A 26,826-nucleotide genomic window follows, 5' to 3' on the forward strand; every position below is an offset into this window, starting at 1 on the left:
TGTCCCATGGTTATGGTGAGGTTCCAACAACCGATAAATTTGATTCTACTAGTGCTAACCGAATCAAAAATATGGTCGGCATGATGATGAACGAAAAATGGAAAAGTTGACAAAACAAAATGCCCCCTGCGTGGATCGAACACGCGACCTTCTGCTTACGAGGCAGACGCTATGCCACTTAGCTAAAGGGGCCCGATTGGTTCGTCTAGAGAAAGTTATGATACTATTACTATTTAGAACGGATCCCTTCGAAGATATTCCTCTGATGGGTTACGAGTCTGGGCGGTAATTCCCAGCACCGGCTAATGGGGTGATGCGGATGTGAAGGTCAATGGGAAGCCATGATGATATGCACAGTTTACGCCATCCTTGGCTGACACGGCCAATGCACGGCAGAGAAAGGGAACGCGTCGATCACTCCGCTCAATACCCGCCGCAAGCCTCGTTTCAGCACCTCCATTTTCGAGTATTGTTATTGGTGGCCGGGATGCATGTATTTTTGGCGAATAGCTGTGCTGTCGTGGCTTACAGACACACACAGACACCCCCATGCTTGCGCTTCCGATTATAACAGCCGTGGCCTTTTTCTGCGAAAGCAAGCGCGGGTAGTCTTTCGTATTCGGAGGAAGGTGTGACCCCATTCTTTTCCGTGGACCGTCTCGCAACAGCGGGTAGTGGTGCTTGTTCTGGCAATCAGATCGCAAAGATCATAAAACACTCCATCTGGCTCCGGTACCATGCCTCCCACCCCCGGGGTTCAGTGACAAATCAGGCGGGTGGTTGGCTCGCGTGCCGGTGGGTTATCTGGTTATCTTAGGTTCTGGCACATCACGCACGGGCCACAACGTTCGATCTTCCCAAGGTTGTGGCCCTGGGATCTTCGCAAGACGGCTTGGGTGTTCCTTTTTTTTGGGTTGTCCCAGGGCGATGCCTGTGGTTGGCGACAAACATCAATAAGCTGCCCCGACGTTTCATGCAAACCTCTGATTATAGACATTGTTCTTTTCGCATTCGGGAAAACAAGGTGCTTATTGTGGGCACGGGTATTCACATCCTGGTCATAAACATAGTACACAGACAATCATTCTCCGACTCCCCAGAACTCCGCTCGCTGCAGCTTCCGCTAACTAGACGCAGCCACCTCATATATACGACTCGGGGCGGCGCTGGGTCCCGCCTCTTTGCCCGTCGAGCAAGTTTTCATCCTGTCGAGCTTAGTTTCTCCATCAACGACGGAACGCCCGTAGGCAGCAGTCAAGTCAAAATCGGTCGCGGTGGTTGTGTAGGTTGAAAGTTGAGTCTCGCTCTCCGTCAGTTCTGTTCCGATTCGCAAAGCACGTCGTCGGTTGTCCACGCAGCGTCGGATTCCACTTCTCGTCGTTGCAAGTGTAGTGTTCTCGGTCGGCAGCTCCTAGCCTGCGTTTTTCGGTTGCTTGTTCTTCGAGTAGTTTGCGATATCGGCAGCCATGGTCAACGTCCTGACCGCTCCGCCCGTAATCGGCTCGCCGAATACGGTACCAAAGTCTGCAGCCCATGGGATGCCGCCGACGCCCATCAAGGTTGAAGCCAGTCTCCAGCTCACTTCATCGACTACCACCGCACCCCTTCCGGCAACCTCTACCTTCCTTCACCGCCGCGAGTCCGATTCTTCTGTACTCAGCACCACCGAGGAAGGCGGCAGCCGCCGGTCATCGGGCGCATCATCTTTCTTGAACGATGGGTCGAGCTCCGCGGCGTCGTCGTCCAACCTGTGCTGCGTGTTTGAGGAAGTCGATACCGAGCAAGTCAGATTTGGGGACCTTTCTCTAACCAGCCCGGCGCCTGTCGCCACGATGGGCGGCGGAGGCGGTGTGATGGATATGGACATATACATGATGAATATGAACATTCAGATGCAGCTGCAAATGCACAAGGATGCTGCTACCGCCGCAGCCACTACCGATCCAACACTACCGCCGCAGCAGCAGAGGCAAGCGTTGCCACTCCCTCACTCAATCCTTCGATCTCACAGCTTTGAGTCCCTCGTTACGAGTGGATCCCTGACGGCTGGCCCCATGGCTCACCAGAACTCGCCGCGAGTCCGCCACGCGCCGATGGCGAGACGTGCTTCCGCCGCCGCACTGCATCCTATCGTAGTCCCAACCCTCTCTGTACCCGTATCAGGCCCGATGCAGGCATCGCAGGATCCGCAACAACAACAACAGCAACAACCGTCACAATACCAACACCCGATGACTCCCTACCCTCGAATGACGAGGCGGAAATCGAACCACATCAGCTCGACCCCGACCGTTGCAGGCAGAGTTGACCTACCACATCTCAACACCGAATTCACTTCAACGAAGCCGTCAATGCGCCGTTCATCCTTTGTTGGCAGCGAGACGTACGCAATGGGGCGCCGCGGCTCCGCGGTCTCCGCCGGTGTCGGTACTACACCTACGCTGAATCGATCACACTCGCAATTCAATATTAACACCTACGGCATCCCCAACCATGGTCCGGCGACGCCGCCGACCTCAAACATGGCAACCGCATACCATCCGTACAACGGCTACCGCCAAGGCCGCAAGCGCTCGCTGGATCACGGCACCATTCTCCATCAAGCGGCCCCCAAGTCGAGCGGCGAGACGTACACGCAATACCCGGCGCAGATGTACCTTCCCATGTCGGCGGGTCCGATGCACCATCCAGGCGCGATGACTATGCTCCAACGCCGGTTCTCAGTGCCGTTCATGCCGGACATGAGCGCATTGCCAGGAACGCAGCAGCATCTCCACCTGCAGATGTACTACCCGGAGGAAGTGACATCCGCGCCTTTGTACCATCAGCTCACCGCCCCCTACATCCACGACGGAATGCACACACCGCTAATCTCGCTATCTTCCCCATTCGACGATGCGTCCACACCTACTCCGCCACCGAACTCAGCGCTGTCGACGATCTGCACTCCGACACCCACCGGTGGCATGTACAACATGGACACCAATTCCGGCTACCTCGGCTCGCCCGCATTGGCATCCGCCGCCGACGGACCATTCGATCCTTCGTCAGTTTTTGCAGTCCCATCACCGCTGCCCATTGAGAAGTGGGACATGATATCAACTGGTGTTCTCTCCGCGGCGTCTTATGAAGACCACCACCACCATAATGCGCTCGGGCTCGATTCTGCGACATCAACCGCCCTGTTCTCGCCGGATAAGATGTTGACGGATGGTTGGGGCGACGGGTATTGCTGGAACATAACGTCGGCGACGACGAGCGCTACAATCTCGGCAGGTGGGGTTACCGCGGACGACCATGGCGGCGCCGCGTGCCCACCGCTTCTGTACGAGAGCGGCGAGGAAGTTGGAGCGACGAGGGGCGACGGCTACTACTACGGTGAGGAGGAGGAAGATGAAGACTATGCGCGGGCTCGCCATGACGCTATGGGCAAAGAAACGCACACGTGCGACGCCAATGGATGTGGGATGACGTTCGACACCGAGACGAGCTTCAACGCCCACGTCAAAATGCATGCACCGCCGGCGACGCGCCAGCAACAACAGGTGGATCGTCGCTCACATGTCTGCGAAGTTTGCCAGGTATGGTTATTCTGCTTCTCGGCGATTTTCGCCGTCGTCCTGTTACGGCAACGGTTCTGATCCTTTTTTTCTCTTCCCATCTCACCCCACAGCGTGCATTCGTTCGTCGCCAAGATCTTAAACGCCACTCAGCAACGCACTCCGCGACTTTCAAGCCATTTAACTGCTACAACTGTGCGACCACTTTCACCCGTTCTGATGCCTTGCACCGCCATATCAAGGCCAGGCGCTGTCTGTGAGCGCAATTCCATCATGGGCGGTCTCACCGCCCTCTATGCCGTATGACGCATCATACCGGCCACGCTTCTCACGAGTCGGTATATCACCCGCCGTGGATGGGGATTCTCATCTCATTGCTCTGGGATCTTCACTCAATATCTTTTTTGGAAATCTTCTTGGACCCATCACCTCCCCCTCGCATCCCGACATCGGGGGAAAGTTTTCAGGACATTTCTCGCAGGACATTCCTTTTTGGATCCGTTTTTTGGGCGGCGTACATATAGATCGAGCTCTAGTTCCATGTCGCATCTCGGCGCATATCCCGCACACTCTGTCACACGTCTTCGGCGTATTGCACTTCCCACCCATACACCTGTTGCCTAGCTCAGTCCCCGCAGAATGCTTTTTCTTCCTGGAAAGTTGCCGTTTTTTTTTCGTATAGATGTTCGCATTCATGGCATTTCAGCCTGTAGCTGTACTGTATATCCCTTCGAATGCACGCCTACTCCTTCGGGACCGGCTTGGTCTGAATGAACGAAGTTATGCATAGACGGCAACACCTGACGAAGAGTCAGTTCAGAAAATATAAGGTGGTAGCACTCGTAGCACGACTGTTTGCCGAGATACGCCTCAGGGGTTCGGCCGAGCCATTAGAGCGGGCGACGTGCCAGAACAATGTAAAAGTTCAATAGAGTAAATGTGCTGGTGGAACTATTCAATCCACCGTGTGCTTTATGCAGGGCCTTCCAAAAAAACATATTTGCGCCAATGAGAGAACCAATTACGTACAACAAAACAATCTCAGTATGTAACACACAAGCAACCCGTCGCCATGTTGATTGATGCGCCGGCTTGGATTCACCTACCAATCTTGCCACCAACACAGTTCGTCAATCCATTAGCATCGCGACAATCGTGCAGTCCATGGTAGGGGTTGTTACGGGCCGAGGCGGCAACACGAGCAAGAGGTGATTGTGCTTTAGCACTATGATGTGGTAGTAGTGATAGCTTGTTGTGGACGGATACTAGTAGTATCCATCGACTACATGCTTCTTCGCTTGGGGCTTTTTTTCGGACCGGAGAGGACGGGATATCAAAGGCTGTTTCCAATCTCATCAAACCAGTCCGTTTCTGGATTGTATCGATCTATAAAATCACCGGAGAGAAAAACAATCAGTAATTGGACATGTTAAAGCTCGCCAATGGAAAGAGTGGCCCTATGTTTCGGATGTCGGTGACTCCTCTTTCCCCTCTTTCCTCCATCCCGTCTTTCCTCCAGTCCCCTAATCAAATCGAACGCCCACCAACTCACATTTGATGAGATCAGCGCCGTATGGTTTAGGCTTCAGGCAGTATAGAGTGTGGAGTGGCACGGAGAGCGTTGGCATTTGGTCCAAGGGTACGGCGACGAAGTACGACAGAAGCGTTCTCAGAACCTAAATCGACAAGGTCAATTAAGAATCGAGGTTGGCCACCTCCAACCCGCTATCATGTCGTTGAACTCACCACTTGATGCGTAACGATCATGACATTAGTCTGCATCCGCTCAAGCTCGATAATAATGGGCCTCAGACGCTCGATGACGTCGACGTACGACTCGCCGCCAGGGCCTGGGTACCGGTAGACGAGTTTCGCTTTCTGCCGCGCGCGATACTCGTCCGGATATATCTCCTCGATTTGAAGGTACGTGAGATCTTCGCAGATTCCTGGGTAAGCCCATGCGATCTATCAGTACTCTGACGGAAGGGGACGGCCAGCCAACATCGACAAGGGTCGTCAACTCACCGGCATAAATCTCGTTCAAGAACTTGATGCGTTTGATGTTATACTCCTCGTCATCAAACCACTCTACTGTCTCGAAAGTTCTCCGAAGAGTCGACGTCCAGATGCTCAACGACATGCCCCTATCCGTACCGAAATCATCGTCGAGAATGGATGAGGAGCGTTTGAATGGTTCGGATGGGGTAGCGAGAGTGGCAGTGGAGGGCTGTGATTGCTGTATTGTGGCCGATGACGACAGTGGTATTGTCGATGAAGCTGAACCCGGTAGCGAGTGAGATGGGGACGTCGACAGTTGCCGATCCCCCAATGTCGACAGATCTGCGGGCCGATCTGCTGAAGGGGATGAGGATCGCGGGATCCGTTCCGTGCTTTTCAACTGTTCATTTGATGAACGACTAGCCACTGCCGACGGTGGATGGAACCCACGCATGAACCTCGCCAGTGCTTTCGCGTATCTTCGCCCCAGATCTGTCAGAGGTGGATCGCCGCCTATTTGGCCTGATACGTTGTATTCCGACTCGCCGTGACGTGTAAGCCAGATGGTGCGGGGCTTAATGTGCATTTGCATGAGGTAGAACACGCATTGCGATTCTAGGTAGCCGTGCACGTTATGAGCGATAACCTTTTTCCCCACGTTGACTAATTTGATGAAGCTATAGGAATGCGAGCACAGTCAATCGAAAGAATGATGTGTTCGGGAGTAGGCAGCCAAATGTAGGAGGTCACGCAAGGTTTCGCCCAGGCATGGAGAATGTAAAACATACCCCAGATCGTCCTCTTCTTCCTCCTCTTGGGATATTGTTTGATACGCTTTTTCGTAATTTGCCGTTCGCGCCATGAAGTCCCGCATGGCCATTTCGGGAGGCATGTTCTTGTAATCAGGCCCTTGTAGCTTCATCTGGATATTCTGTTCCAAGACCTTGCTATCCGTGCATATGCTTTCTAGAACACGAGACGACCTGATTTTAGAACGTGTTCCAGCAGACGATATCAACACCTGTCGACAACAAAACGGACGCAACTCCTACCTATGAATAATGCTTTGATCCCCTTTTCTTTCCTAACCCTCTCGAACAACATCTTGCGTCTCCTGACCGTCGAATTTGTCGCGTCATGTATCGCAACCTTGCCCCCACCCCTGTGCAACCATTCAATCACCTCCTCCAACGTTTCCAGCGCCAGCTTGTCGCGGGTCGCGGCTGCTTCTGGGTTGTCCGGGTCAAAGAACTTGGCATCGTGGGTGGTACCTCCAGCAGGAACATTCACCACCGGGGACGGACATGGTTCGGGTACAGGGCCGTGGTACGCCGGATTGAGCTTCTCCATCATGAGGCGGGCGAGAGACGAATGTTTGGCACCCGCACTCAATGGCTGCAGAATCCTAGGAATGGGCCTGTGGAGAATTGCCGATTGCGAGGTATTGGATGAGGTTTCGCCGCCGGATCCGTCGCTGGAAAAGTCAACATCACTGTCCGTTGCTGTTGCGTTTTCTGACCGGCGAGTGACTTGCGACGTCGCTTCGGACGATGCTTGTGGCACATCCTTCTCCGTCGCCATAACTCGACGACGGTTCCCGACGTTAAAAACCCGCGTGTTGAATCCACTCCATGCGAGGTATCGTACCAGTTTCTTCGAAATGTACGATTTCCCCCTCGCCGGTAGGCCAACCATGAAGACAACAAGCTTTGGACCTAGTTCATTCTTTTGTTCGAAGATATCTGTTCCTCGAGACGAAATTGGAGATTGAAGATCGAAATCACGACCGTCAGCTTTGGCATTTGCGATGATCATTTCGGAACCTCCCGATCCCGTCCAGCACTACGCCGCCGCCACCATGTTCCGCGACGGAGGGCGTGCGCATGAAGCGCCATCACTATGTATCAGCTCCTTATGGCACAGCTCCCGTAACTTGCTCGCGCCGACCAGAAGTCGGAGTTCTCAGCTCACCTTTCGGCACTGCACTGTGTTTCTTGACACTGTGTCGTCTGTGGTGCGGCTGCGAGAGCTCACGGTGCGGGTGATGATGCTTGGTATCGCCCGTCTTGACGTCTGTCGCATCATCGAGGCTCGTCTCAACTTCGAACCTCTCTCTTTCCGGACTGCCTCCATCTTGCCCCATGGGTTGAGGACCTTTCCTGAGTCTATCATGGAACGCAAGGGCAGCAGGCGAACTGGGTGGGGGAGACGGAGTACTGAGGCCGCAGGAAGCGGAGGTCCCATCTTCCGCGATTATTCGGAGTAGGTCATCCTGTTGGAGGTGAGCGAGCGGACGGTATGTACCAAGTGTTCCTCCTGAGACTGTTGCTGTCGCTATGGCAGAAGCGGGCAGGTCTGGATGTGGCGACGTTTCCAGCGGCGGTGAGGACATCACTGTGAGACGCGGAGAAGCGATAGAATGTTTCCGAGCGCAATGCAAACGACTCCTTAGCAAGACAAGGTTCGCAGCAGATAAAGCCTCAACCTCGCCTGTAGCAAGTTACCGCTATTGCTTTCCTGGTATCAACACACGAGTCGCCTTACGAGCAATCGGCTCGGAGAAGGCAAGATTGTGCATGCAGTATTCATGACATCGATGTCTCTAACCCTATGCGCGTCATGTGTTACAAGTCACGCTTCGCTCCCCTTCTGCTCCGCACACTTTCCACATTCGCACACAAAATTCCGTACTTCTTGAGCGCATGTCGTCGATCTTGTCCGCTCAACATAAGCAAGCGCGTGTCCAAGAAGTTGTAGGCTTGCTCCCGCAACCAACGGCGGACGAGATCTTGTTGCAGCGGATAGGAGTGTTCCGCCGAAGGGCTTAGTACCGTGAGGAGAGCCCTCTTGGCATCGAGTACGTCTTCTTGCGTAGTCAACACTTGGGGAAAGTCCCCGGGAAGCTCGCGATTCCTGGCTATGGCGGAGCCCTTCTCCAGAAGCTGTGCCCACAGCTCCTCATTGAAGACCAGGTGTTCCAGGTGTTCCACGTACACGACGTCATTATCCTCAGACATCGGCTCATGAGGAGGACCATCGCTTGTCATGGCTTGTAAGCGTTGAAGAATATCGTCGTCGTCGTCGTCGTCGTCGTCATTATCGTCATTATCGTCAGCTTCGCCATCTTGGTCTTCCTGGGATTCGTCCGTGGAGTTCACGTCTGCCGAACCCTCGCGTGCAATCTCAGGCAAGAGAAACGCAGGCCCACACTTCAGCGCGGCCCACACCTCTAACGACGTTTTCATGGCCAAGATCGGAAGCGCCACTCGTGACAATGATGGAGTCATTTGTCGCATGAAACTGGCTGCAGATCAACGCCTCTTTTTGGTGACGAACGATGGTCAAGAGGAGGTATTCAAGAATCGTCAATTCAACAACGCGTCGCCACCGGCATGGTTGTTGATCAGGAGCCGGGCGGATACCCATGCCGACAGATTCGAAAGCCTTCTCTTAGAACTTTGGCTCTATCGCTATATCCAAACGAATGGGGAGATTACCACGTTCACATGGCCGGACGCATATCGCTCAGGGTCGGATACCGTCGACAAGGAATACGCCTGTGTCGAGAGAAAGATGATCCAGTCGGGGCTGGATACAAGACTGCTCGGGAAGAGAAGGGTAGTAAAGAAAAGGCGCATATCGGAGAATATGGATACGAATACGAGTGGATCACCAGGTTCTAAGAGACCTAAGATCACAGCTACGGAAGCTAAGGCGGAAAAGGAGGAGGCCGTGTGGAATCTGCTGAAGACGCTACCTAACTCTGAGGGTAGTGTGTGTAGGTTGTACGATGAGCTCGTCAACCGTGCTTGGCGTATCTCTTGGGCAGATGGCGACTTCATCTATGATAATAACAAGCTGGAGAAGAACGTGAAAGAGTGGTTGGCGAAGAAACTCACCGACTTAGAACGGAAGAAAAAGGTTGTTGAGAGAGGGGTTTTAGGGGTGCGTGGCAAGTTTAACTATATCTATAGGGCCGTGACCGGCTGAAGGTCAAAGGGTGGGAGACCCCGGGCCTTCTTTCCCCTGTACTTTGTCTTGTGTAACCTTCTGTCACTCGCACCTCCTCAAAGGAATAAAAGCCGGCCCTCGTAACACGCTCCCTCCGTTGAACGTTCGTACGCTAGCCGTGTTTGGAATACTGGTGGCGGCGTGCGGAGTGGCCTGGGGTCTCACCCTTATTCTCAAGGCTTGCTCAAAGACGGTCCTATCATAGACGTCCGCTAGCAGACGAGTGTCCACGACATTTTCACCGAGTTTGAAACCCGCGTCAGGGTGCTGCAGACGCAGTCGCAAGGTCGCGGTGCTGCGTAATCATTCCGGTTGCCACGCTTTCTTCCCATACCGCGCCGGCTGGAAAACACGCCAAACAACGTGTCGCGATAAGGCATCGTTATTGGATTATTTGAATTGGATCCAACAAGCACGCAGCTTCTACAAAGACTTTCCCGAGCGACGCTAACCCTAACCATGTCCTTGCTGTAAAATCGTCATGTATTAGGGGGTTCGGCGTGCGAAAGGGAAGGTTGCCCGACTTATCATAGACTAAATTCTCCGGCGCACGTCTGCGCCGTGCTTAATCAGACATTCCACCACCGAAAGTAGGTGGCCGTTGCTCGAGGCATTTCGCAGCGCGTAGTCGTCCTCGGCGTGCACGTCCGCTCCACCAGCAGACATTCGACAACCGAGACGTGACCGTTTTTCGAAGCCTGTCGCAGCGCGAAGTCGTCGTCTGCCGTGATCTCTGCCCAGCAATACCACAGGAGGAATACCGGCCCCTCAACGGCTCAATGCGTGCACTTTCGCGCCATTGTTCAGCAGATATTCGACAACCGAGACGTGACCATATCCAAAAGCCCATCGCAGGGTAAAGAGGAGACACTACATTACACGGAGATGCTGGTGCTCTGCATCCTGATTGACTTCTTCGTTGCGACCGAACCCAACCGATTGGAAGCAAACCCATCAAGCGTTCGTAGTTGACGTTCGGGAAAGATTGCTGGAAGCTATCGGTGGGATTGGGCATGATTTGCGGAAATTCGCTGAAATTCGACGTGCAAAACCCGCAGCTCTCTAAAGCCCATGTGCAAAATGATGAACTCGTTTACACTGTTGTAATACGCTTTTATTATAGTGTACGAGAAAGCTACTGGGATGGCTCGATTTCAGCCCTGTCGAATTCACTGACCGCTTGGATGGTCTTACGGAGCACATCCTTCAGCGGTCTCAGATCGGGTGGAAAGGCTAAGTGTTCTAACGCAGCGATGGCGGCTTCCGAAGTCTCATTCTCGGCGCGGTGGAAGGTGATGTTGCTGTTTTCCTTCATATGGAGCACCGCCTGGAGCTCGTCCAGCGTCAGATTGTGCGTCGCCAGGATGGCCTTCAAAGCGTCGGTGACGACGCACTGGGGTGCCGGTTTTCCTCGTCGGAGAGCTTCCGCTTTCGTCTTCTGCTCTTTGCGAATGTCCTTGGCTATCTGTCCCCACAGCGAGTAGTTGCGACCCACAAATTTCTCACTGAGGACATCGGTCAAATAGTCCCGAAGGTCGCCGACCCAGTCTCGGTATTTGGCATAGATTTGCACACGAGCTTCTCCATACTCGAAGGCTGTGTTGATTTCGTCGAGGAGCTTCAAAATGATGTCGTTGTGCTGGGACTGCTGGCGCAGGATGTCGAACATGCGCTCGGTGACATTCTGTAGCTCAGTGATCGAGTCCCCAGCATCGTCCCACAACGCTCGCACTTCCGAGGTCATGTTTGCCGCTTCGACAGCTATATCTTCCAGCAAGACCTTGACCAACGGTTCGATTCGCTGCTCATGACTCTGTTTCGCCCGTTCGATAGCATCTGCGAGTTCCTTACTGCGGCTGCGTATGTTGCTGATGCGGAGACCGAACCTTGGTCCCATGTTGCTGAGTTGGGCTGAACACCTTCGCTGCCCTGTATAACTAAACAAGAGAAGTGGGGCTAGCGTTCAATTTCTGCAGCACATTTGACCACAAGTCGACAAGGATGTCTCACCAAAGTCCGGTTTGTCAAGCGAGCCGATAGCCTCCAGGACGTCTTCGGCGAGTGCTTTGGTGTTTATGTCCTGACGCCTGACTTCAATTGCCCCGTTGAGTGGGGCAGTCACGCGTAAGCCCCTTCCAAAAACGTCACGTGTATTTGATACTTGTATGACACGCGGCCCAAAGGTTAGGGTTAGGGTTAGGGTATCTGCACATCCAGTTTTCGCTCTTTGGCGTTTTGGAGAAACTGCGTGATCTCTGCCTCATTCGATTGGAGTTCGAAACCTGTTCCGTCAGGATCTCTATACCACAGCACAGAATCTTTCGTTCGCAGATCTCAGCGGCGACGACTGTAGATTAATTTTGACTCCCAAGTCACAACCTTGCACACGTTTTCGAACATCTCTCGAGAATCCGCCGCGCCGGTCGGCAGTGTCTTTAGACTGATCCAGACGCCCGAGTTACCCGAGTTACCCACGACGGGCCACCGCGCTGTCGTAATCGATGACTGAATGCAGGCAGATGCGAGCGACGGAGATTGGGACTGAATGGCGGCAGATCGTTGGGCAGTTGGTGAACAGCTTCCTCGAGCACAAACACGGCTACGGCCTTTGTACGCTCCAGCCGACCCTGCCATAACCATCAACAAGCGAACTCGACAGCCGCCATCTCGAGCTTCGTCCACATGACCGACCGACGGGCGGACGGCGAGGCGAGCTGCATCACGGCGAAAATCCACCGGCGAAAATCACAGCGAATCACAGCGGACCCAAAGTCATGTTGGAGACTGGGGCCGTCAATAGAAGGGAGGTGATGAAAGGAAGTGCCATATCTGGGAGCGGATATGGCAGGTGACAGCAGCTCGTCATCGCCATAAGGGGATAGGGCTTCGGCGGGGGTGATTTTGAGGAAGCCTAGCGCCAGGGGGATTTGTGAAACGCCGAACCGAGCTGAAAGCGCTTACCGGATCCGGAGTCTGTGGTCCGTCTCTCCATGGAAAGCCGCCTTGGCCGAATCACTCTGTTCCGGGACCATCGGGATATCCGTCGCCCCTCGGTACTTCGCACACATCCCGCTCAACGATATTTCTGACGCGCTCAGGATGTCCAGATTTCCTGGGACTCACTCCGGATCGGCGGGAGGGGATGGAGTGGGCGACAACATTCTGGTCTGGGCCGGCGGAATGAGTGTTCGATGTCACTAATGGGATGTATAGGTTCGGTGACCAGACTCTTCAGCGCGCTGGTGAAGGGCATGCATAGTACGACTCACGAAACGGATTCCATGCGTGGTAGCGAGGACGCGCTCTCTTCTCGTGTATGTACTTATTCTCCGATAAAATGGCTTAGAGAATCCTCCGGATTGGACACCCTAGGCCCGGACGGAACGCATCTCTCGACAAGCGGGGTGAACCTGAGCTTTGGTGCTTGAAGGCTCCACGTGGAAGAAATGCTGGGACTAGGCACAGTATGGCCATGACAGGTATACATCAATCGCCACGTTGACAAAGACGAGCCATGAAAGTCGTATGCAAGGACGCTCAGGGAATGCGCATCCAAGTATATATAAGTTGTATATAAATTATTACACTGTACAAAATTGGGATTGAATCAGATACAGACAACTCTTGTCGTTCGTGTTCCGAGTTCAGCGCGCAAGCTAGCCTGTGTGGTGGTGGGAGACGGAATGACCCGCTAGCGTGAAGTATTGTCTCTGATCATCCGAGCCGCGATGTTATCACGGCTCCGCAACCTTGAGATACGCCGACTGTCAAGTACCAGGATCCACAAGGGTGGATATTCCAGCACGAGTAGACAGTGGTACAGCGGGTTGCGCCGGCTACTTGTTGTTGGTGTATACTTCGGGCACCAAGTTAGGTCGAGGGTGTGTTCTTGTTATACACGATCAATGGCACCAGCTTCGTAAGCTAATTCCTCATCTTCGGTTGTAATATCCGCGATACCGAACAGTGTGCGTTCAGAGTCGAGCGTGCGTTCAGAGTCAAGCGGATGCGATCGTGGCAAGCTGCCGTTAACAACGGCCAACGGCGGTGGATGTATATCTGTAGCTGAATCCTTCTCCTCCTCCTCCTTGGCATTCTCCTCATCCCTGACCTTTGGACTCGTGTCCGCGCCTGCGTTCTTATCTTCCCGCGTCACTCCGTTGATCCTGTCAAGGAACTCGGCGGCCTCCGACGCGTACTTGCACCGGGTGCGGATCGATGCTCCGTACTTCCAGAAGAGGTACGGGAATGGCATACAGACCAGAGCCAAGAATGCGGGAATCGATGACGCCCAGTGGATACCCAGACTCTGATAGATGTCGGCTGTGAATAGTGGCATGATGGCCGCGAAAATCGATCGCAAGACGGCAGCGGAAGCCAGAACACCTGGTGGGGTTGGGTGAGGACGAAAACAGCAGGTGAGAAAAACGCTTTGGAATATCGTCGATTGGCAAAAGAAAGAATACATACTCGCCGCGTAGATGACATAACTGTCAATCAAGTAGTTCATGCATGCCAAGAAAACCAGAACCATGCCGAAACCGAAGGGAATTGACGCGGAGATCGGGATGGCCCAGTGAAGAGAAGGGTCATTGCCCCACGCAAACCAAAAGAGGCCCACGGGAATGGCCACTGCCCCAACTATAGCAGGCGGTAGCCGTGCCTCTGGCGCCGCCCTACCGCCTTTGTTCATGGCGATGTACCGCTTGTTGTCAATGAGAACGTACGTAACTAATGGTGAATAAAAGCTGAATGAGGTGACTAGACAAGAGTGCTCGTGCGGAGAGGTCGACAGAAACATACCAGCGAAAACCATGCCGATGGCAATTCCGATGAAAGCCAGCCCGCCGATACCACCGCTCCATCCGCGCCCGCGTTGGAACACGATGGGGAAAGCACCGAACATCAAGTACAGCGTCATGTACACGATTGCCAAATAGATGGACAGAATGAAGACGATCGGCTCGCGAAACAATAGGACCCACGGGCGAGACAGACTCGTCTTCATGAGCTTGCCGAAGCGGAAAGGTTCTTTGCCGTCGTATTTTGATTTGTAAACCATGCCGGTGGTTAGAGATAAGATCTTTGCACGCTTCCGAAGGAGGACCGGCGCATATGTCTCGGGCAGGAACAGTGTGCCAACGAGAAACATGACTCCCGTGAAGATCGTCATGATCCAGTGAACCCACCGCCAGCCAATTGAGTCGCCAGCGAAGCCGCCGACGATAGGACCAATGACGGGTCCGAGGAAAGGGGCGGCTAAATAAGGGGATCGGATGTGAGCAATCTGAATATGTCATCGCGAAACGGGATTATGATCAACTCACCAGCAAAGATGGCCATCGCGACACCACGCTGGTCAGCGTGGAAGATATCGGCGATGGTGCCTCCGGCATTCGTCAGCGGAGAAGAGCCAAAGGAACCCGCAAACAGGCGGAGCAATATGAGAGCAGTCATCGATGGGGATTCACTTGCTCCAGCGTTGAAAGCGGTGAGAGCGAAGTAAGTGTACACAAACAGAGGACGGCGACCAATGACTTCGGAGAAAGGAGCCCAAATCAGGGGCCCAAGTGCGAATCCCAGCACGAACATGGCGACACCGAGAGTGAGCACTCTCGTGGATACATGGAATTCCGCCATGATCCCTTTCACAGCTCCAGTATACGCGCTAGAGCAGAACCCGACAGCAAGGGTGGCCACGGCCACGATCAATGTCAAGGTCCACTTATAACTCGAAGGCCAATTCATTGGATTTTCGCGGTCACGCCCGTAGCCTTCGTCGGCGTCCAACCAGTCTACGACGTACGGGTCTTCCGAAGTTCCCTTCCCAGGGTATTGGTGCCGAAGGATGCGATCGAAGTCTTCCACATATGGTGCCCATGGCCTCGATTTACGTTGTTTCGGCTTGCGGATGGTTGGAGAAGAAGCCTGTTCCTGGTGAATGGTGACGGAGGGCCCTGTTTTGAGTTCGTTGTGGCGCACCATGTTGCGAGCCGTGGAACAGGGGACGGTTTACGTAGCGTCGAACAGACCAACTGAAAGAGTGGCCGGCGGAAAGCGAGGCAACAAAGGAACGACGGTACGTGGTGGTGGAGAAGCGAGCATCTCTGTCCTCCCGGAAGCCTTATATACCATATCCATTTCTTTTTTTCCCACGCTTCCGTGCGTCGTGATGTTCTACCCTGCGAATGTTGGAGTTGAGCGGTAAAGACGGACGTTGAGAGTGTTGGAAAATTGCCGTGGGAAAACAAGCTATGACGGGGATTATCCGCGGATACGCGTGGTTACCTCATTCAGCCAAACTCGTTTATGCAGGGTCAGTCTGATGAGGTTGGCGATTGGCGCTTGCTTGCCAATTGCATCAGAGAGAATAACCGTAAGGAGCAACAGGAGCAACCGCCGATCGCGTCACGTTGATTTTGCGGTTTTTGCGTGGGTGCTGCCTTTTAGTAATTGTTCGGCAATTGTTTTCCCAGGCACACCCATCACGGTTATTCCTTGCCTCAACATGGGCTCGGACAACGAAGGTTTAAAGACACTGAACACCGAGTGAGCCGCTCGGCGGCGCTGGCGAAGGACACGGATTCCATGCAAAGTGGCCACCCACGGTATCGCCAACTGACATGCCCAGAATATGCCACGACATGGCGCCGGCCTTCGCCTCTCTCCTCTTCGCCGAAGCTGGCCTGCATTTAATTATTTTGGCTTTGAAGCATGTGTTTTGAACATGAAGCGAAATGCTGCCTCCGAAAGCAGAAAAAACCAATAGCAACCCTAATTGGCTCATGATACCCTCGATCTTTGGGCTCTCCGTTCTGCCGAAAGACCAAAATTTATGACTGATGCCTCAACTCACCGACCCCAGAAATCTCTGTTAGGAGTTGACAGCACGCATCTGCAGATTCGACAGCGCGTCTAATGTGACTGGATATCGGCTTTGTGCGCTTCTCCATCCCAGGGAATCTCCAGCCCAGAAACTCCAGCCCAGAAACTCACACAGGTGAAGTGGTTGAATTCTGGTTCCATTGTTGTTATCCAGTTTTGTGGAGTCCCGTCCATAGTTGTAAAAAGTGCTTAGAGCATAACGCTTAGACTTTTCCGTCATTGAGCTTGGCCAAGTTCGCGTAGCAGCTTGAAAGGTCCGACGTTCGGCTACAGCTTTGCCACCCGGCGTTGAATACATCATGAAAGGCGATAAAAAAGAACTCGACGTTTTGATTGTAGGTGAGTCGAGTGAGAGCGCTATGGTCTTTCTTTACTTTTCGACACAGTTGACGTTTTCTTGCTCTCATCTCTGCGCAAATAGGGGCTGGGCCTGTTGGGCTGTTTGTCGCTTTAAGTCTGAAGCGAATGGGTGTCGCTGTTAGGATCATTGGTAAGTCAAGTGAATGTATTGGGGCGCTTCCGAGATCTTGATTCAAAACTGAATCCGCGATCAGACAAAGCTACCGAACCAGCAAAGCATTCACGGGCCTTTGTCCTGCATGTGAGGTATGTGAGGTCGTCCTGTAGAAGTCAACGATTTGAACAAAATATCTCACCATCGAACACCTGGAAACAGAACACAAGAAGTGCTGGGCGAACTCAACCTTCTTTCACGATTCAAAGATGAAGGCTGGCCCCTCACTCACGGCCACTTCATCGCCAACGGCAAACTCATCGGCTCAATGCAAACCGCGGTCCCCGAGAACGATCCCACAGAAGAGCGCACTTACTCGCGAGGCCCGCTCGCAATTCCGCAGTCCTTTACAGAAAACATCCTAACTCAGGAGTTGGCGAAAAAAGGCGTCACCGTCGAGAGGGGCATCAGTCTCATCGAGTTCAAAATCGATCAGGACGCAAAATCCAGACCCAATGACCATGTCGTGCAAGTCACACTTAGCGACGGATCGACCGCTCGATGCAGGTACCTCATCGGCGCGGATGGAGGTCACAGTGCTGTTAGGAGGCTGATGGGGGTGAAATTGGAAGGCAGATCTTTGCCGGGCGTAGTGGGGATGGTGGATGGACTTGTCAAAACCAGTGCGCCCATAGCGATCGATGGCATGACGCTTGTCGCGAGTACGTTGGGTTCGGCGTTGATGATTCCTCATGGGAAAGGCTATACTAGGTGAATGCTGCCATCTGCATCGCTGCTGTGGGTGTTGCTTTCGCGGTCTGATCACAGATGGTCTTTCAGATGCATCGTGGATTTCACCTCCGAGAATCGCGGGTTGAAAGAGCTTTCAGAAACGGAATCGCCGTCTACTCCCGCGACAACCAGCTGCACAGCAGCTCCAACCTACCACACGATCACCGACGCCGCACCTGACATGCCTCTCGAGCCCATTGTCTCACGCATCCGTCGACTCCTTCACCCACACGATTTTGATATCACAGATGTTGAATGGCTGGTCAAGCTGCAGTTTCAGGAGCGCATGGCCAAAGCCGTCGATGTGGAGCAGCGGGTGTTTATTATTGGTGATGCGGCTCATGTGCACAGGTTGGTATCGCAGAGTGTGTGCTACTTCGTTTCAAGGGGTACACAATCTCATGTACTTTCATCAGTCCCGCAGGTGGTCTCGGCCTGAACACCGGCATACAGGATGCACACGGGCTCGCCTGGCGTATAGCGCTCGCGCTGAAACATAACGGAAACCGCGATTCGCTGTTTTCGACTTATGGTATTGAGAGGATGTCTGTAGCACAGCAAGTGTTGGGACTTTCGGGCCGGCTGCATGCGTCGATTTTGGGTGGAGCTGGATTATGGCAGTTGGTATGTGCGGAATGTCCTACGCCTAGTGTTTCATATTCACGCAGTCCCGTGTTCCTATTACAGCTCGTGAAACGCATAGTCGCCATTATCTTCAATATCTTTCCCTCCTTGCCGAAAAGGATGCGCAGGATGGGTGGCGGACTTCTCATTGGTACGTCGAACCTGTGGCAAGGTCGAGGCTTCTGGTTTGGCTTTGAAGTCGCTTGTCAATTTACTCATGCGCTCTTTATCTAAAGCATACTCCCCAAACGCCCTCATTCAAGCCTCGCCCGCTGCAACATCCTACTGCACTCTCCGACCAGGCTCACGAGCTCCCAACGGCCTCATCGAAAAGCTCAGCAAAGGAATCTTATCGAGCTCCGTCACAACAGAATCTGCACTCTTCATCCACGACACGTTCCCGAACGACCATTTCACAGTTCTCGTTTTCTATAACGCGCAATTTGCAGTCTCCACTCGCGCGGACGACGACAAGACTGCCAATTTCACCGCGACAGAGGACCGGAAGGGCTCCCCGGGCGTTTGCGGCGTCGAGATCTCCCTCCCAAATCTCTGCACACCCAAAACAACCAGCGGAACAACATTACAATCCCAACCAACACCCCGCCCAATCCAAACCTTCCTTCTCCTCCCACGCCGCCCGCCTCGCGGATTCAACATCACCACCACATCCAGCACAACACCGCGCCGCCCGCCCTTCAACGCGATCTACGCTGCGCAGCCGACATCTCCGGCGTCCGGCCTGAGCGTGTTTGAGGCGTACGGCGTTAAAGGCGATGCTGTGGTTGTTGTGAGGCCGGATGGGTATGTTGGGTGTGTGGCGAGGATGGGCGATTGGAGGAGGGTTGAGGGGTATTTTGATGGGGTTTTTGGGGGTGCGATGTAGGGGTGTTGTTCGGCGTTGGATGTGTTGGCTTCTGTGTAGAAGCTTTGGAGGGTTGGGTAGTTGGTGGAAGACATATTTGCAGGCCGGCATGATGTGGGAGAAAGAGGGGGAAGAAATCGGCGTATACCCATGCTTTCTCGTCTGAGTGAGTCACGGCAATTTTCTCTGTTAGTTTGTCTTATCCATAGCGTCATAGGAGGCAGCGAGACGTTGGGCTCTTAATACGCATCCTCTACCTTCGGAAATCGAATATAAAACAACAGGGAAACTTTTACGTCACGAAAGTGAGGTGCAAATTTTGAATAAAAGTTACAAATGTAGAGGCGTTTAAACGACGGGATGCTATGCGATCCTATATATTGTAGATACGCCGTGGCGAATCCAGTACCTCAAATCCTCCCGCTACATCCCTTGCTAAGCTGCTTCCTAGGGTTGAGGGAGTAGTGTATCTGTGACTACCCAGCTACTCCCAAAGCAATGCGATGATATACCGCATGGACATTCTCCCAAAGTATGACACCCTACGCATCCATAATCTCCATCTTCTCGATGAACCCGCGCTGAATGTTGCACATAACGAGGTAGGTATCCCACAAGCGGTCATCGCGGACCTTGAACGATTGCGGCGGTATCCACTGCCGTCGCGAAGCTTTCTTGCCCGGCGGTACAGCGCCAGCCGCAGTAGGTGGACCCGATGCGACCGTCTCGATGTCGTCCTCATCCTCATCCTCGTCATCAACCGCGCCATCCGATCCGACATCACCAGTAACCTTCTTCTCATACGCCTTCAGCAGGACTTCCAAGCCCGTCCTCAGCGCTCCGATAATCAACATGAAGTCATTGACGAAAAACCACACATCACCACGTCTGATCCCATTCCCATCGATCAGGGCCTTGAACTGTCCATGACGGTAGAAATCTACCGCATAGGCGTCCAAAATCGGCGCGGTCGGGGATGTATCGACGAGTTCCGTGACCATTGGGATGACGGCGTGCTGAAGAGAGATGCCGGCGCGTAGGGTGGTGCACATCTCTTCGATGGTTGTGAATGAGTCCCCAAGACCCGACAGAGCGACAAAGGGTGAGCGCGCGCGATAGGCTAGACTATGTGTGGACGCGATGCTTTGTACGAGTGGGGCGGACGAAAGGGACGGGGCAAGTTGCGAGGCGGATTTAGCGAATGTGCGGTTTGAGACGGGAAGGGTGGCGGTTTCTTCGTGAGGAAGCGTTTTGATGAAGGTGTGGATGTATGAGCGTAAGACTTGGAACAGAAGGTCGTTGTGGTGCTTCAAAGCGTCCACTGCACTGCTAGGCAATGGCTCCAAGAAGACCTTGGACGGTGATTTCTTTATGATTTCCTCCTTGAAGTCGCCAATCTTTGTCGGACGCTTCCTTCGGGCAAAGAGATGTGCGAGGCACGTCAAGAGGTTCAATTCCGGCTCGGGTCCGCATGCGATGTCTTTGAGAATTCCAGAATCCATGAGATAGACGAATGCGAAGTTCATCGGCTCGGTCCAGTACAGGTGCGCAGCGACACCAGCCAAGTTGACAGGGTGCCCAGTCGAATCCAGAAGCCCGACGCGTCTAAGTTGCAAGCCAAAGGCACCAGTTAGGTGCTCAATCAGATGATATCCTTTCAGTCGCATCGTCCACACATACCTCAAATAGTCAATAGAAAACCTCAAATGATGCAAGACCTCTAGTCGTGCAGCCGGGCTCCCCACCGACAACCGTCCCAAACCGAGCATGCCTTTCATCATCTCCTCTCCTGAGTTTTTCGCCTCGCCATCCACCAGCAGTTGATGCAATCGCAATACCAGCGTCGTTGAAAGCGGGAAATGACCTGACAAATCCGATAACCGCGATGCCAACAGTCGATAAACTTTATCGATCGGAATGGCAAAGAACACGACGTTTCCGAGTACGTCGAACCCACGACGACCGGCACGTCCCGCAGCTTGACGGTACTCCAAGGCCGTGAGGAAAACGCTATCTTCGGTAAAGACGGATGTTGCTGCAGGCAGATTGATACCCAAAGCCAGCGTACCGGTAGCGACAACCACGCGAAGGTTGCCAGAACGGGCGTGGCGCTCGACAAACTGGCGGTAGCGGACGTTCATACCGCTGTGGTGGACGCCGATACCCCGAAGAAGGGCGTCGCACAACTGCTCCGGGATCCCAACCCAATTTCGGAGGTGATCAATCTCCTTCTCGATCTCGCTGGCGGATGCCGAGCTCTTTCCTGCGAAACTGTATTGCGGTAAAGGCGCGTCCGGGTCAAATGTTGCGTGCCAATCCAAAAGATCGCCCATATCATCTCCTCCATCGTCGCCAGCATCATCATCATCGCGGCTCTTGCTGCTTTTGGTCGTCTTTGCAGCCGCAGCATGCCTCGCCGCCTCAAGCGCCTTCCAATTCTTCCAATCCTCCACCTTGCGCTTCCAACTCGTATCCGTCTCCTTGAATTTTGTTTCAGCAGCCACAAGATCACAGTGAATCCGGAGCGCGAGCATTTCCACGTTATTTCGCGAGTAGTTGAAAAGGATCGCAGGCAGCTTGCCACTTCGATGCAGATCGGCGCACAGGGCAGTCACGTTCTTCAAGGCATAATCGAAGCCAGCCGTGGGAGCCCCATTACGCTCCGCAGCAAACTCCTGCACGAGAAGTTTCTGGTCGAGATCTCGCGTCAACTGTTTCAGAACTCGGAAGAACGGGCCGGCCTTCCGTGACCCAGGCACTCCCATCCACGCCTGCAAAACGGCTTTCAACTCCGTCTGGTAATTCACGACGTCAATCTTGCGGATCTTGGGTAAACGTGCAAAGTACCGTTGTGGGTCCAAGTCCACGGGAACTTGTTCAGGGGCGTCGTGCTCCTCTTTCTTCATCAAGTCGTATAATTGCAGACATTCGAATGGCTCCAAATACATATCATCAGGGATAGTCGACGCGCCTAGGGAAAGGGCAGCGACGGGGTGAATATGCTGGAAGTTGGTGACGCCCTCGAGGGACGGCTCCTTGAGTCCGTTAAAAGACTGGGGTGATGTCGGGAGGTAGATAAACTTGCGAAGGTCAGAGTATCGGTGCGAGTGCCGAATGGTCCGGAGCGAATGGCCTTTCGCATCTTGGACTTCGCGTAACCAGTTACCAAAATCTTCCGGATTCCCGACTGTAGCCGAGAGCGCAATGATGGAGCACGGCGACAGAAGTAGGTTCTGTTCCCAGACCACACCGCCTTCCAAATTGCTGATGGTGTGGATTTCATCAAAGATGATGCGCTTCAGGCGGGGTGTCCAGTGTGCTGCCACGTCCGGTTGCCTATAGTTACGCCAACCGTTAGTAGAGCTTTATAAACTAAAGCTAAGGTTCAACATAGAAGTAAAGGACTAAACCGTACATCAAGAATATCTGAAGCATGTGTGGCACCTGAACAATTCCAAACATGAGTCCCCGAGATCGGAAGCTTACATAAACAGCAAAGGGCACATACCGTTATCAACACTTGACACTTCAAAGGATTATGTATCCGATAATCCCTCGTATGCACCGCCCACACACTCATACCCGGGTGCGGATACGTTTTTGTGAACCGGGCCGAGATCTCGGCCGCAATCTGGTTGACGAGCGCTTTGGTAGGGGCGACATAGACCACCACGCCTTCGTTGCTTTCTCGCAACACCTTTTCGATGGCGTAGAAAGCGATGAAGGTTTTTCCCGCTGACGTGGGCGCCACGATGAACAGGGACTCGTCTCTATCGATACTGTAGGGGTTTCCCGATTAGAGTCGTTATGAAGTCAAATCAATATAATAACGAAGACAAACTCACCAGTCCAAAACATCCCTCTGCCACCTATCTGGCATAAAATCCGTGCGGACATCCGGCGCCGAATCCACATTACGTTCCATGTACGGTCCAAAATGCTTCAATTGAAACGTTATAACGTCATACGGACATCGTAGCGCCGTTTTGTCCCTCGGTAATTTGGGGTATTTGAACGTAAAGGAGAGAGCATGGATCGAGGATGGGTCGACGTCGGCGGAGGAGACGGCGTTTGGTTTGTCACTTTTGTGCTTCTTGTCCTTTTTGTCTTTTGAAGGTGTGGACGGCGTGGAGTCAACACCGTTTTCTTTGGAAGCCTTGCTTTTCTTGCTCTTCCCCTTCTCCTTAGTCGATGCAGCAGTAGATGTTCCAGATGCCGATGGGGATAGTCCAATAGTGTCGAGTACTCCGCGGGCCTCATCGACAACCTCCCCACTCGTTCCATCCCCATGCACAAGCTCCGTACAAATCTCGAAAATCTGCACCAGTAATCCCATTCCGCCTTCTTTCTGCCGCCTCACATCCGCTTCATCCTCTCCCACGCAAAGGCTAGCCCATTTCTGCAAAAGGAGCATTGCCTTGTACAGCCTTTTCTCGTCCGTGATGAATTTGACAGCATGTCCAGCCCGAGCATCACTCTGCAGCGATCGGTCCAATTCGGCGATAGCAGCCTCGACATCGTCGTGTTTCTGCGAGTTCCGTTGCAATTGTTTCCATTTGTTGAGAGCAGGCTCACGTTCCGCGATCAATTTGCGCTCGTTGTTGGCAGCGATAATTGCGTCTTTCTTGCTGAGGGGAGTGCCTTTCTTTCCGCCCGCTTTCGCTGTTTTGGGACTACTCGTATGCGTACTCTCTAGCGCCTTCCTCGGCGTAGCGCTCTTATTGCCATGGGCCGACGCACTACACACAATAGTCTTCCGTTTAATGACTCCCCCAGTAGCCCCTGTCAACGAACTCGCATAGTCCTGAATGAACTTTGCATGCCGTTGATCAGCCTTCCGCGCGCGAACAGCGGCTTTCTGGGCTGAATGAACCGGGTTGGGCCCGTGGGTGGTTGCTACAGGTTTATTGACGTGCCAGTGTGTGGTTTCGTGGTGACGGATGTGAACGTCTTCGAAGTTTGGTTGAGGGGAGGCGGCTTCGCTTTCAGTTGGGAGGGTAGGGAGATACGACTTCAGGAACGGTTGGTCGTAAGGTAGAAGCGAGTAATCATCATCGGTTGGTGGGGACGATAGCCCATCTTTCTGCGGAACGGAAAATGCACGCGCGTCGATAGAGTCGTGGAATTCGCTGCTGAGGCTCCAAATCTCAGTGCCCGGGAAAATAGCTTCCCAGGCCGTTTTGATGCGATTCGCGTTCTCGACTGCTAAATCCCCCAACACCGCACGCAACGATGAGCCGGGATTGGTGTTCAGATGCCGTCCGACTTCGAAAACCAGGCATCTGAAGAATCGTTCGTCAACGGTATTTAGGAGTGGTTCGGTGTCATGCCCAAATTTCAATGTTGTTTGCTCCGCGGTCGCGTAGAAGGAGCGGACAAAGTCCTCATACGAGGAGAGCGCTTTGCTATCAAGCGGGAGCCTTATGTCCTGGAGTGCTCGATATTCCAATGGGATTTGTGGCAATATGACGGAATGCAGAAGAAAAAGCTTGGCCATATCGACAGAGAGCGGATCCGGAGTAATGATCTTGGATAGGGTGGCGACTAGGAGAGACCCTTCCAGGTGAATGGCGGCATCACAAGCATCTGTGATACTCTTTATCGAATTGTCATTCAGGAAAGCCGCGCTGGACATATACTGCTGATGATGCGCGGAAGGGTCGCCATCGGTGAATCTCGCATGGGTGTGAAACACAAATGCAACGACCTATGGTTTATGCCATGAGTGATGGGCCTTTTACAACATCTCATCCCAAAACACGGGAGCCACTGACCCTGTTTCCCTGGAACGAATCTCGAGCCAGTAGCGCAACGGACAGCCCTTGTTGCAGGAAAAGGTACATTGACTCTAACCAGAGGGTTTGGCCACTTTTGCCAAGTTTCCGTTCCCTTATAGAGACTTGATCCGTGCTTTCATCCTCTGCGGAGCCTCCGTCGTTGGTGAAGATAAAGTACGGCTAAGGGACCACTAGATGATGAGCTGTCGAATTTTCCGGAAAAGATTGTCTAATGAACTCCGACGAACCTTCTTTTCCGCGACATAAGATACCCAATCCTCGGTGCATACACTTGCGAACAGGTTCACTCGTAGACCCGTATTGTTTCGAAGATGAGCAACCAATGCTGATCGGAAGAGACGGCGCCAGTGGGCTTCTTTGCTATATGCTCCTTCAGGGGCGTTCGCACTGAGATTTCTCCGGTCTGTCTGGGATAGAGAACATCAGTGAACTGCATTCAAAGATCGCGAGCAATCGTCACTGGCGAACAACCATCGAAGAAAGCCAGCTCAAAATTGGCTTTCACGTCTATCAGCGCTTTCAAGCGCTCTTCAGCACAATAAAGAGCATGCAGAAAAGCGGGACAATCTACACCTGCGGAAGAGAAAGGTCAGTGCTTGCACGATACATAAGCGTATACAACAGTCGAGAACATACCAGCAAGGTCCTCGTAAACCAAAGCCAGGAGAGCCTCGCCGTCGACAACAAACAGTTCGGTACCAGCAAAATCACCCACAAGGTCAATATACACAGGGTTGAGCTCCAAGTACCAGTGTGTATTGGTTTTGACCGTGTCCTTGCCGTCGACAGGGTCCACGAAGCGCTCGATATGGGCCCCCGACATTTTGGATAGGTGGCTGGTCTAATATCTCTGGGGCAGCCTCGAACTGCAGGCAGGATGATCTCCTGGGAACTTGCAAGGCTGTCGAAAAGCGAAGGCAGGAACATGTTAGTGGAAGACACGCGCGAGGGAGTCATCGATTTTCCCAAACGGCGATATCGGCCAACAGGCTCGAACGGCGTTCCTGGAACTTTCGCTCCGACCAGCTGACCCACACAGCACAAAGCACAAACATGTCACAACAGCAACCACCGGCGCAGGCACAACCAGCGGGACAGAGGCCGTCTGTCGTTGGCGAGGACATTCCCTCCGCCCCTTACCCCGTCAACCTGAAGGGCATAGTCTCGGCAGGTTTTGGACGCGGAAGCAAGGAGCTGGGCATTCCAACAGGTACGAACTCATTTCTCCAACTTGAGTTCATTTTCCTGACTCCGAGAAGTAACGCCATTCTTCTGCCTTTTCCAGCCAATCTACCAGAGAATGTCGCGGAAGACTTTGGCAAAATTGTCGACACCGGAATCTATTATGGCTGGGCGTCTGTTGGCGGTGAGGAGACGGCGAAAGACGTGTACCCCATGGTTATGAGCTTCGGGTGGAACCCGTATTACAAGAACCAGAAGCGGTCGGCGGTATGCGTGGTTGTCCATTCGAGACGTGGAGGAAGGCGAGTGCGGACATCTTGGAGCTGACGCCTTCTCTTGTTTTGATTTCCCAGGAGGTGCACATCATCCACCAATACGATCGCGACTTTTACAACGAAGAGCTCCGGGTCATTGTCACAGGTTACATCCGGGCAGAGAAGAACTACGAATCTTTAGGTCTGTTCCCCGTCACACTCGCACATCACTGCGACCTGCCCCGCTCACCATATGGATTCATTCCCCATACATACAGACGCGTTGATAGACGACATTCACACCGATATTAGAGTCGCTCAGAATTCCTTGGAACGACCAGCATACAAAGCATTGGGCTCGAGTCCCTTTCTCACAAACCAAAAATGAATATCGGATTGGCGA

General features: G+C 53.2%; 8 protein-coding genes and 1 non-coding gene across 9 annotated transcripts; 3 read left to right on the plus strand and 6 right to left on the minus strand.

The window, feature by feature from the left end:
- Positions 1-120: 120 nt before the first annotated feature.
- On the minus strand, positions 121-192 carry EV422DRAFT_t105. The gene has a single exon. It is a non-coding gene; the product is annotated as a tRNA-Thr (tRNA).
- A 1,073-nt stretch (positions 193-1,265) lies between these two features.
- Positions 1,266-3,873, plus strand: EV422DRAFT_124067 (uncharacterized protein). Its single transcript, XM_053064698.1, has 2 exons — positions 1,266-3,581; positions 3,674-3,873. The coding sequence occupies exons 1-2, from the start codon at positions 1,467-1,469 to the stop codon at positions 3,818-3,820; spliced, it is 2,262 nt and encodes a 753-aa protein (XP_052923815.1). The 5' UTR covers positions 1,266-1,466; the 3' UTR covers positions 3,821-3,873.
- A 1,210-nt stretch (positions 3,874-5,083) lies between these two features.
- EV422DRAFT_498342 (6-phosphofructo-2-kinase-domain-containing protein) lies at positions 5,084-7,253 on the minus strand (the record flags this gene model as incomplete). Its single annotated transcript, XM_053068013.1, has 7 exons — positions 5,084-5,236; positions 5,307-5,506; positions 5,586-5,837; positions 5,979-6,235; positions 6,347-6,524; positions 6,611-6,829; positions 7,148-7,253. The coding sequence occupies 7 exons, from the start codon at positions 7,251-7,253 to the stop codon at positions 5,084-5,086; spliced, it is 1,365 nt and encodes a 454-aa protein (XP_052923816.1).
- Positions 7,254-8,158: 905 nt separating this feature from the next.
- EV422DRAFT_599328 (uncharacterized protein) lies at positions 8,159-8,845 on the minus strand (the record flags this gene model as incomplete). Its single annotated transcript, XM_053073656.1, has 1 exon — positions 8,159-8,845. The coding sequence occupies one exon, from the start codon at positions 8,843-8,845 to the stop codon at positions 8,183-8,185; it is 663 nt and encodes a 220-aa protein (XP_052923817.1). The 3' UTR covers positions 8,159-8,182.
- Positions 8,846-10,367: 1,522 nt separating this feature from the next.
- On the minus strand, positions 10,368-11,679 carry EV422DRAFT_124081 (uncharacterized protein). The gene is made up of 2 exons (XM_053064699.1): positions 11,580-11,679; positions 10,368-11,498 (listed from the first exon to the last, which is right to left on the minus strand). Exon 2 carries the CDS (start codon positions 11,464-11,466, stop codon positions 10,705-10,707), a length of 762 nt encoding a protein of 253 aa, XP_052923818.1. The 5' UTR covers positions 11,467-11,498; positions 11,580-11,679; the 3' UTR covers positions 10,368-10,704.
- Positions 11,680-13,124: 1,445 nt separating this feature from the next.
- On the minus strand, positions 13,125-15,772 carry EV422DRAFT_589058 (putative MFS multidrug transporter). The gene is made up of 4 exons (XM_053073505.1): positions 14,897-15,772; positions 14,373-14,828; positions 14,040-14,300; positions 13,125-13,955 (listed from the first exon to the last, which is right to left on the minus strand). Exons 1-4 carry the CDS (start codon positions 15,552-15,554, stop codon positions 13,462-13,464), a joined length of 1,869 nt encoding a protein of 622 aa, XP_052923819.1. The 5' UTR covers positions 15,555-15,772; the 3' UTR covers positions 13,125-13,461.
- A 701-nt stretch (positions 15,773-16,473) lies between these two features.
- EV422DRAFT_535829 (FAD binding domain-containing protein) lies at positions 16,474-19,487 on the plus strand. Its single transcript, XM_053070781.1, has 8 exons — positions 16,474-16,793; positions 16,876-16,944; positions 17,009-17,060; positions 17,131-17,679; positions 17,749-18,051; positions 18,117-18,324; positions 18,388-18,475; positions 18,561-19,487. Exons 1-8 carry the CDS (start codon positions 16,754-16,756, stop codon positions 19,208-19,210), a joined length of 1,959 nt encoding a protein of 652 aa, XP_052923820.1. The 5' UTR covers positions 16,474-16,753; the 3' UTR covers positions 19,211-19,487.
- Positions 19,488-25,972, minus strand: EV422DRAFT_535830 (uncharacterized protein). Its single transcript, XM_053070782.1, has 9 exons — positions 25,624-25,972; positions 25,459-25,560; positions 25,215-25,390; positions 24,964-25,146; positions 23,035-24,896; positions 22,698-22,968; positions 22,605-22,633; positions 20,870-22,525; positions 19,488-20,794 (listed from the first exon to the last, which is right to left on the minus strand). The coding sequence occupies exons 1-9, from the start codon at positions 25,808-25,810 to the stop codon at positions 19,732-19,734; spliced, it is 5,529 nt and encodes a 1,842-aa protein (XP_052923821.1). The 5' UTR covers positions 25,811-25,972; the 3' UTR covers positions 19,488-19,731.
- A 68-nt stretch (positions 25,973-26,040) lies between these two features.
- On the plus strand, positions 26,041-26,811 carry EV422DRAFT_551104 (uncharacterized protein; the record flags this gene model as incomplete). The annotated part of the gene is made up of 4 exons (XM_053071811.1): positions 26,041-26,197; positions 26,273-26,436; positions 26,523-26,625; positions 26,702-26,811. 4 exons carry the CDS (start codon positions 26,041-26,043, stop codon positions 26,809-26,811), a joined length of 534 nt encoding a protein of 177 aa, XP_052923822.1.
- Between the last annotated feature and the right edge of the window lie 15 nt (positions 26,812-26,826).

This window comes from Fimicolochytrium jonesii, assembly GCF_025526975.1.
Source record: "Fimicolochytrium jonesii strain JEL569 chromosome Unknown EV422scaffold_19, whole genome shotgun sequence".
NCBI lineage: Eukaryota > Fungi > Chytridiomycota > Chytridiomycetes > Spizellomycetales > Powellomycetaceae > Fimicolochytrium > Fimicolochytrium jonesii.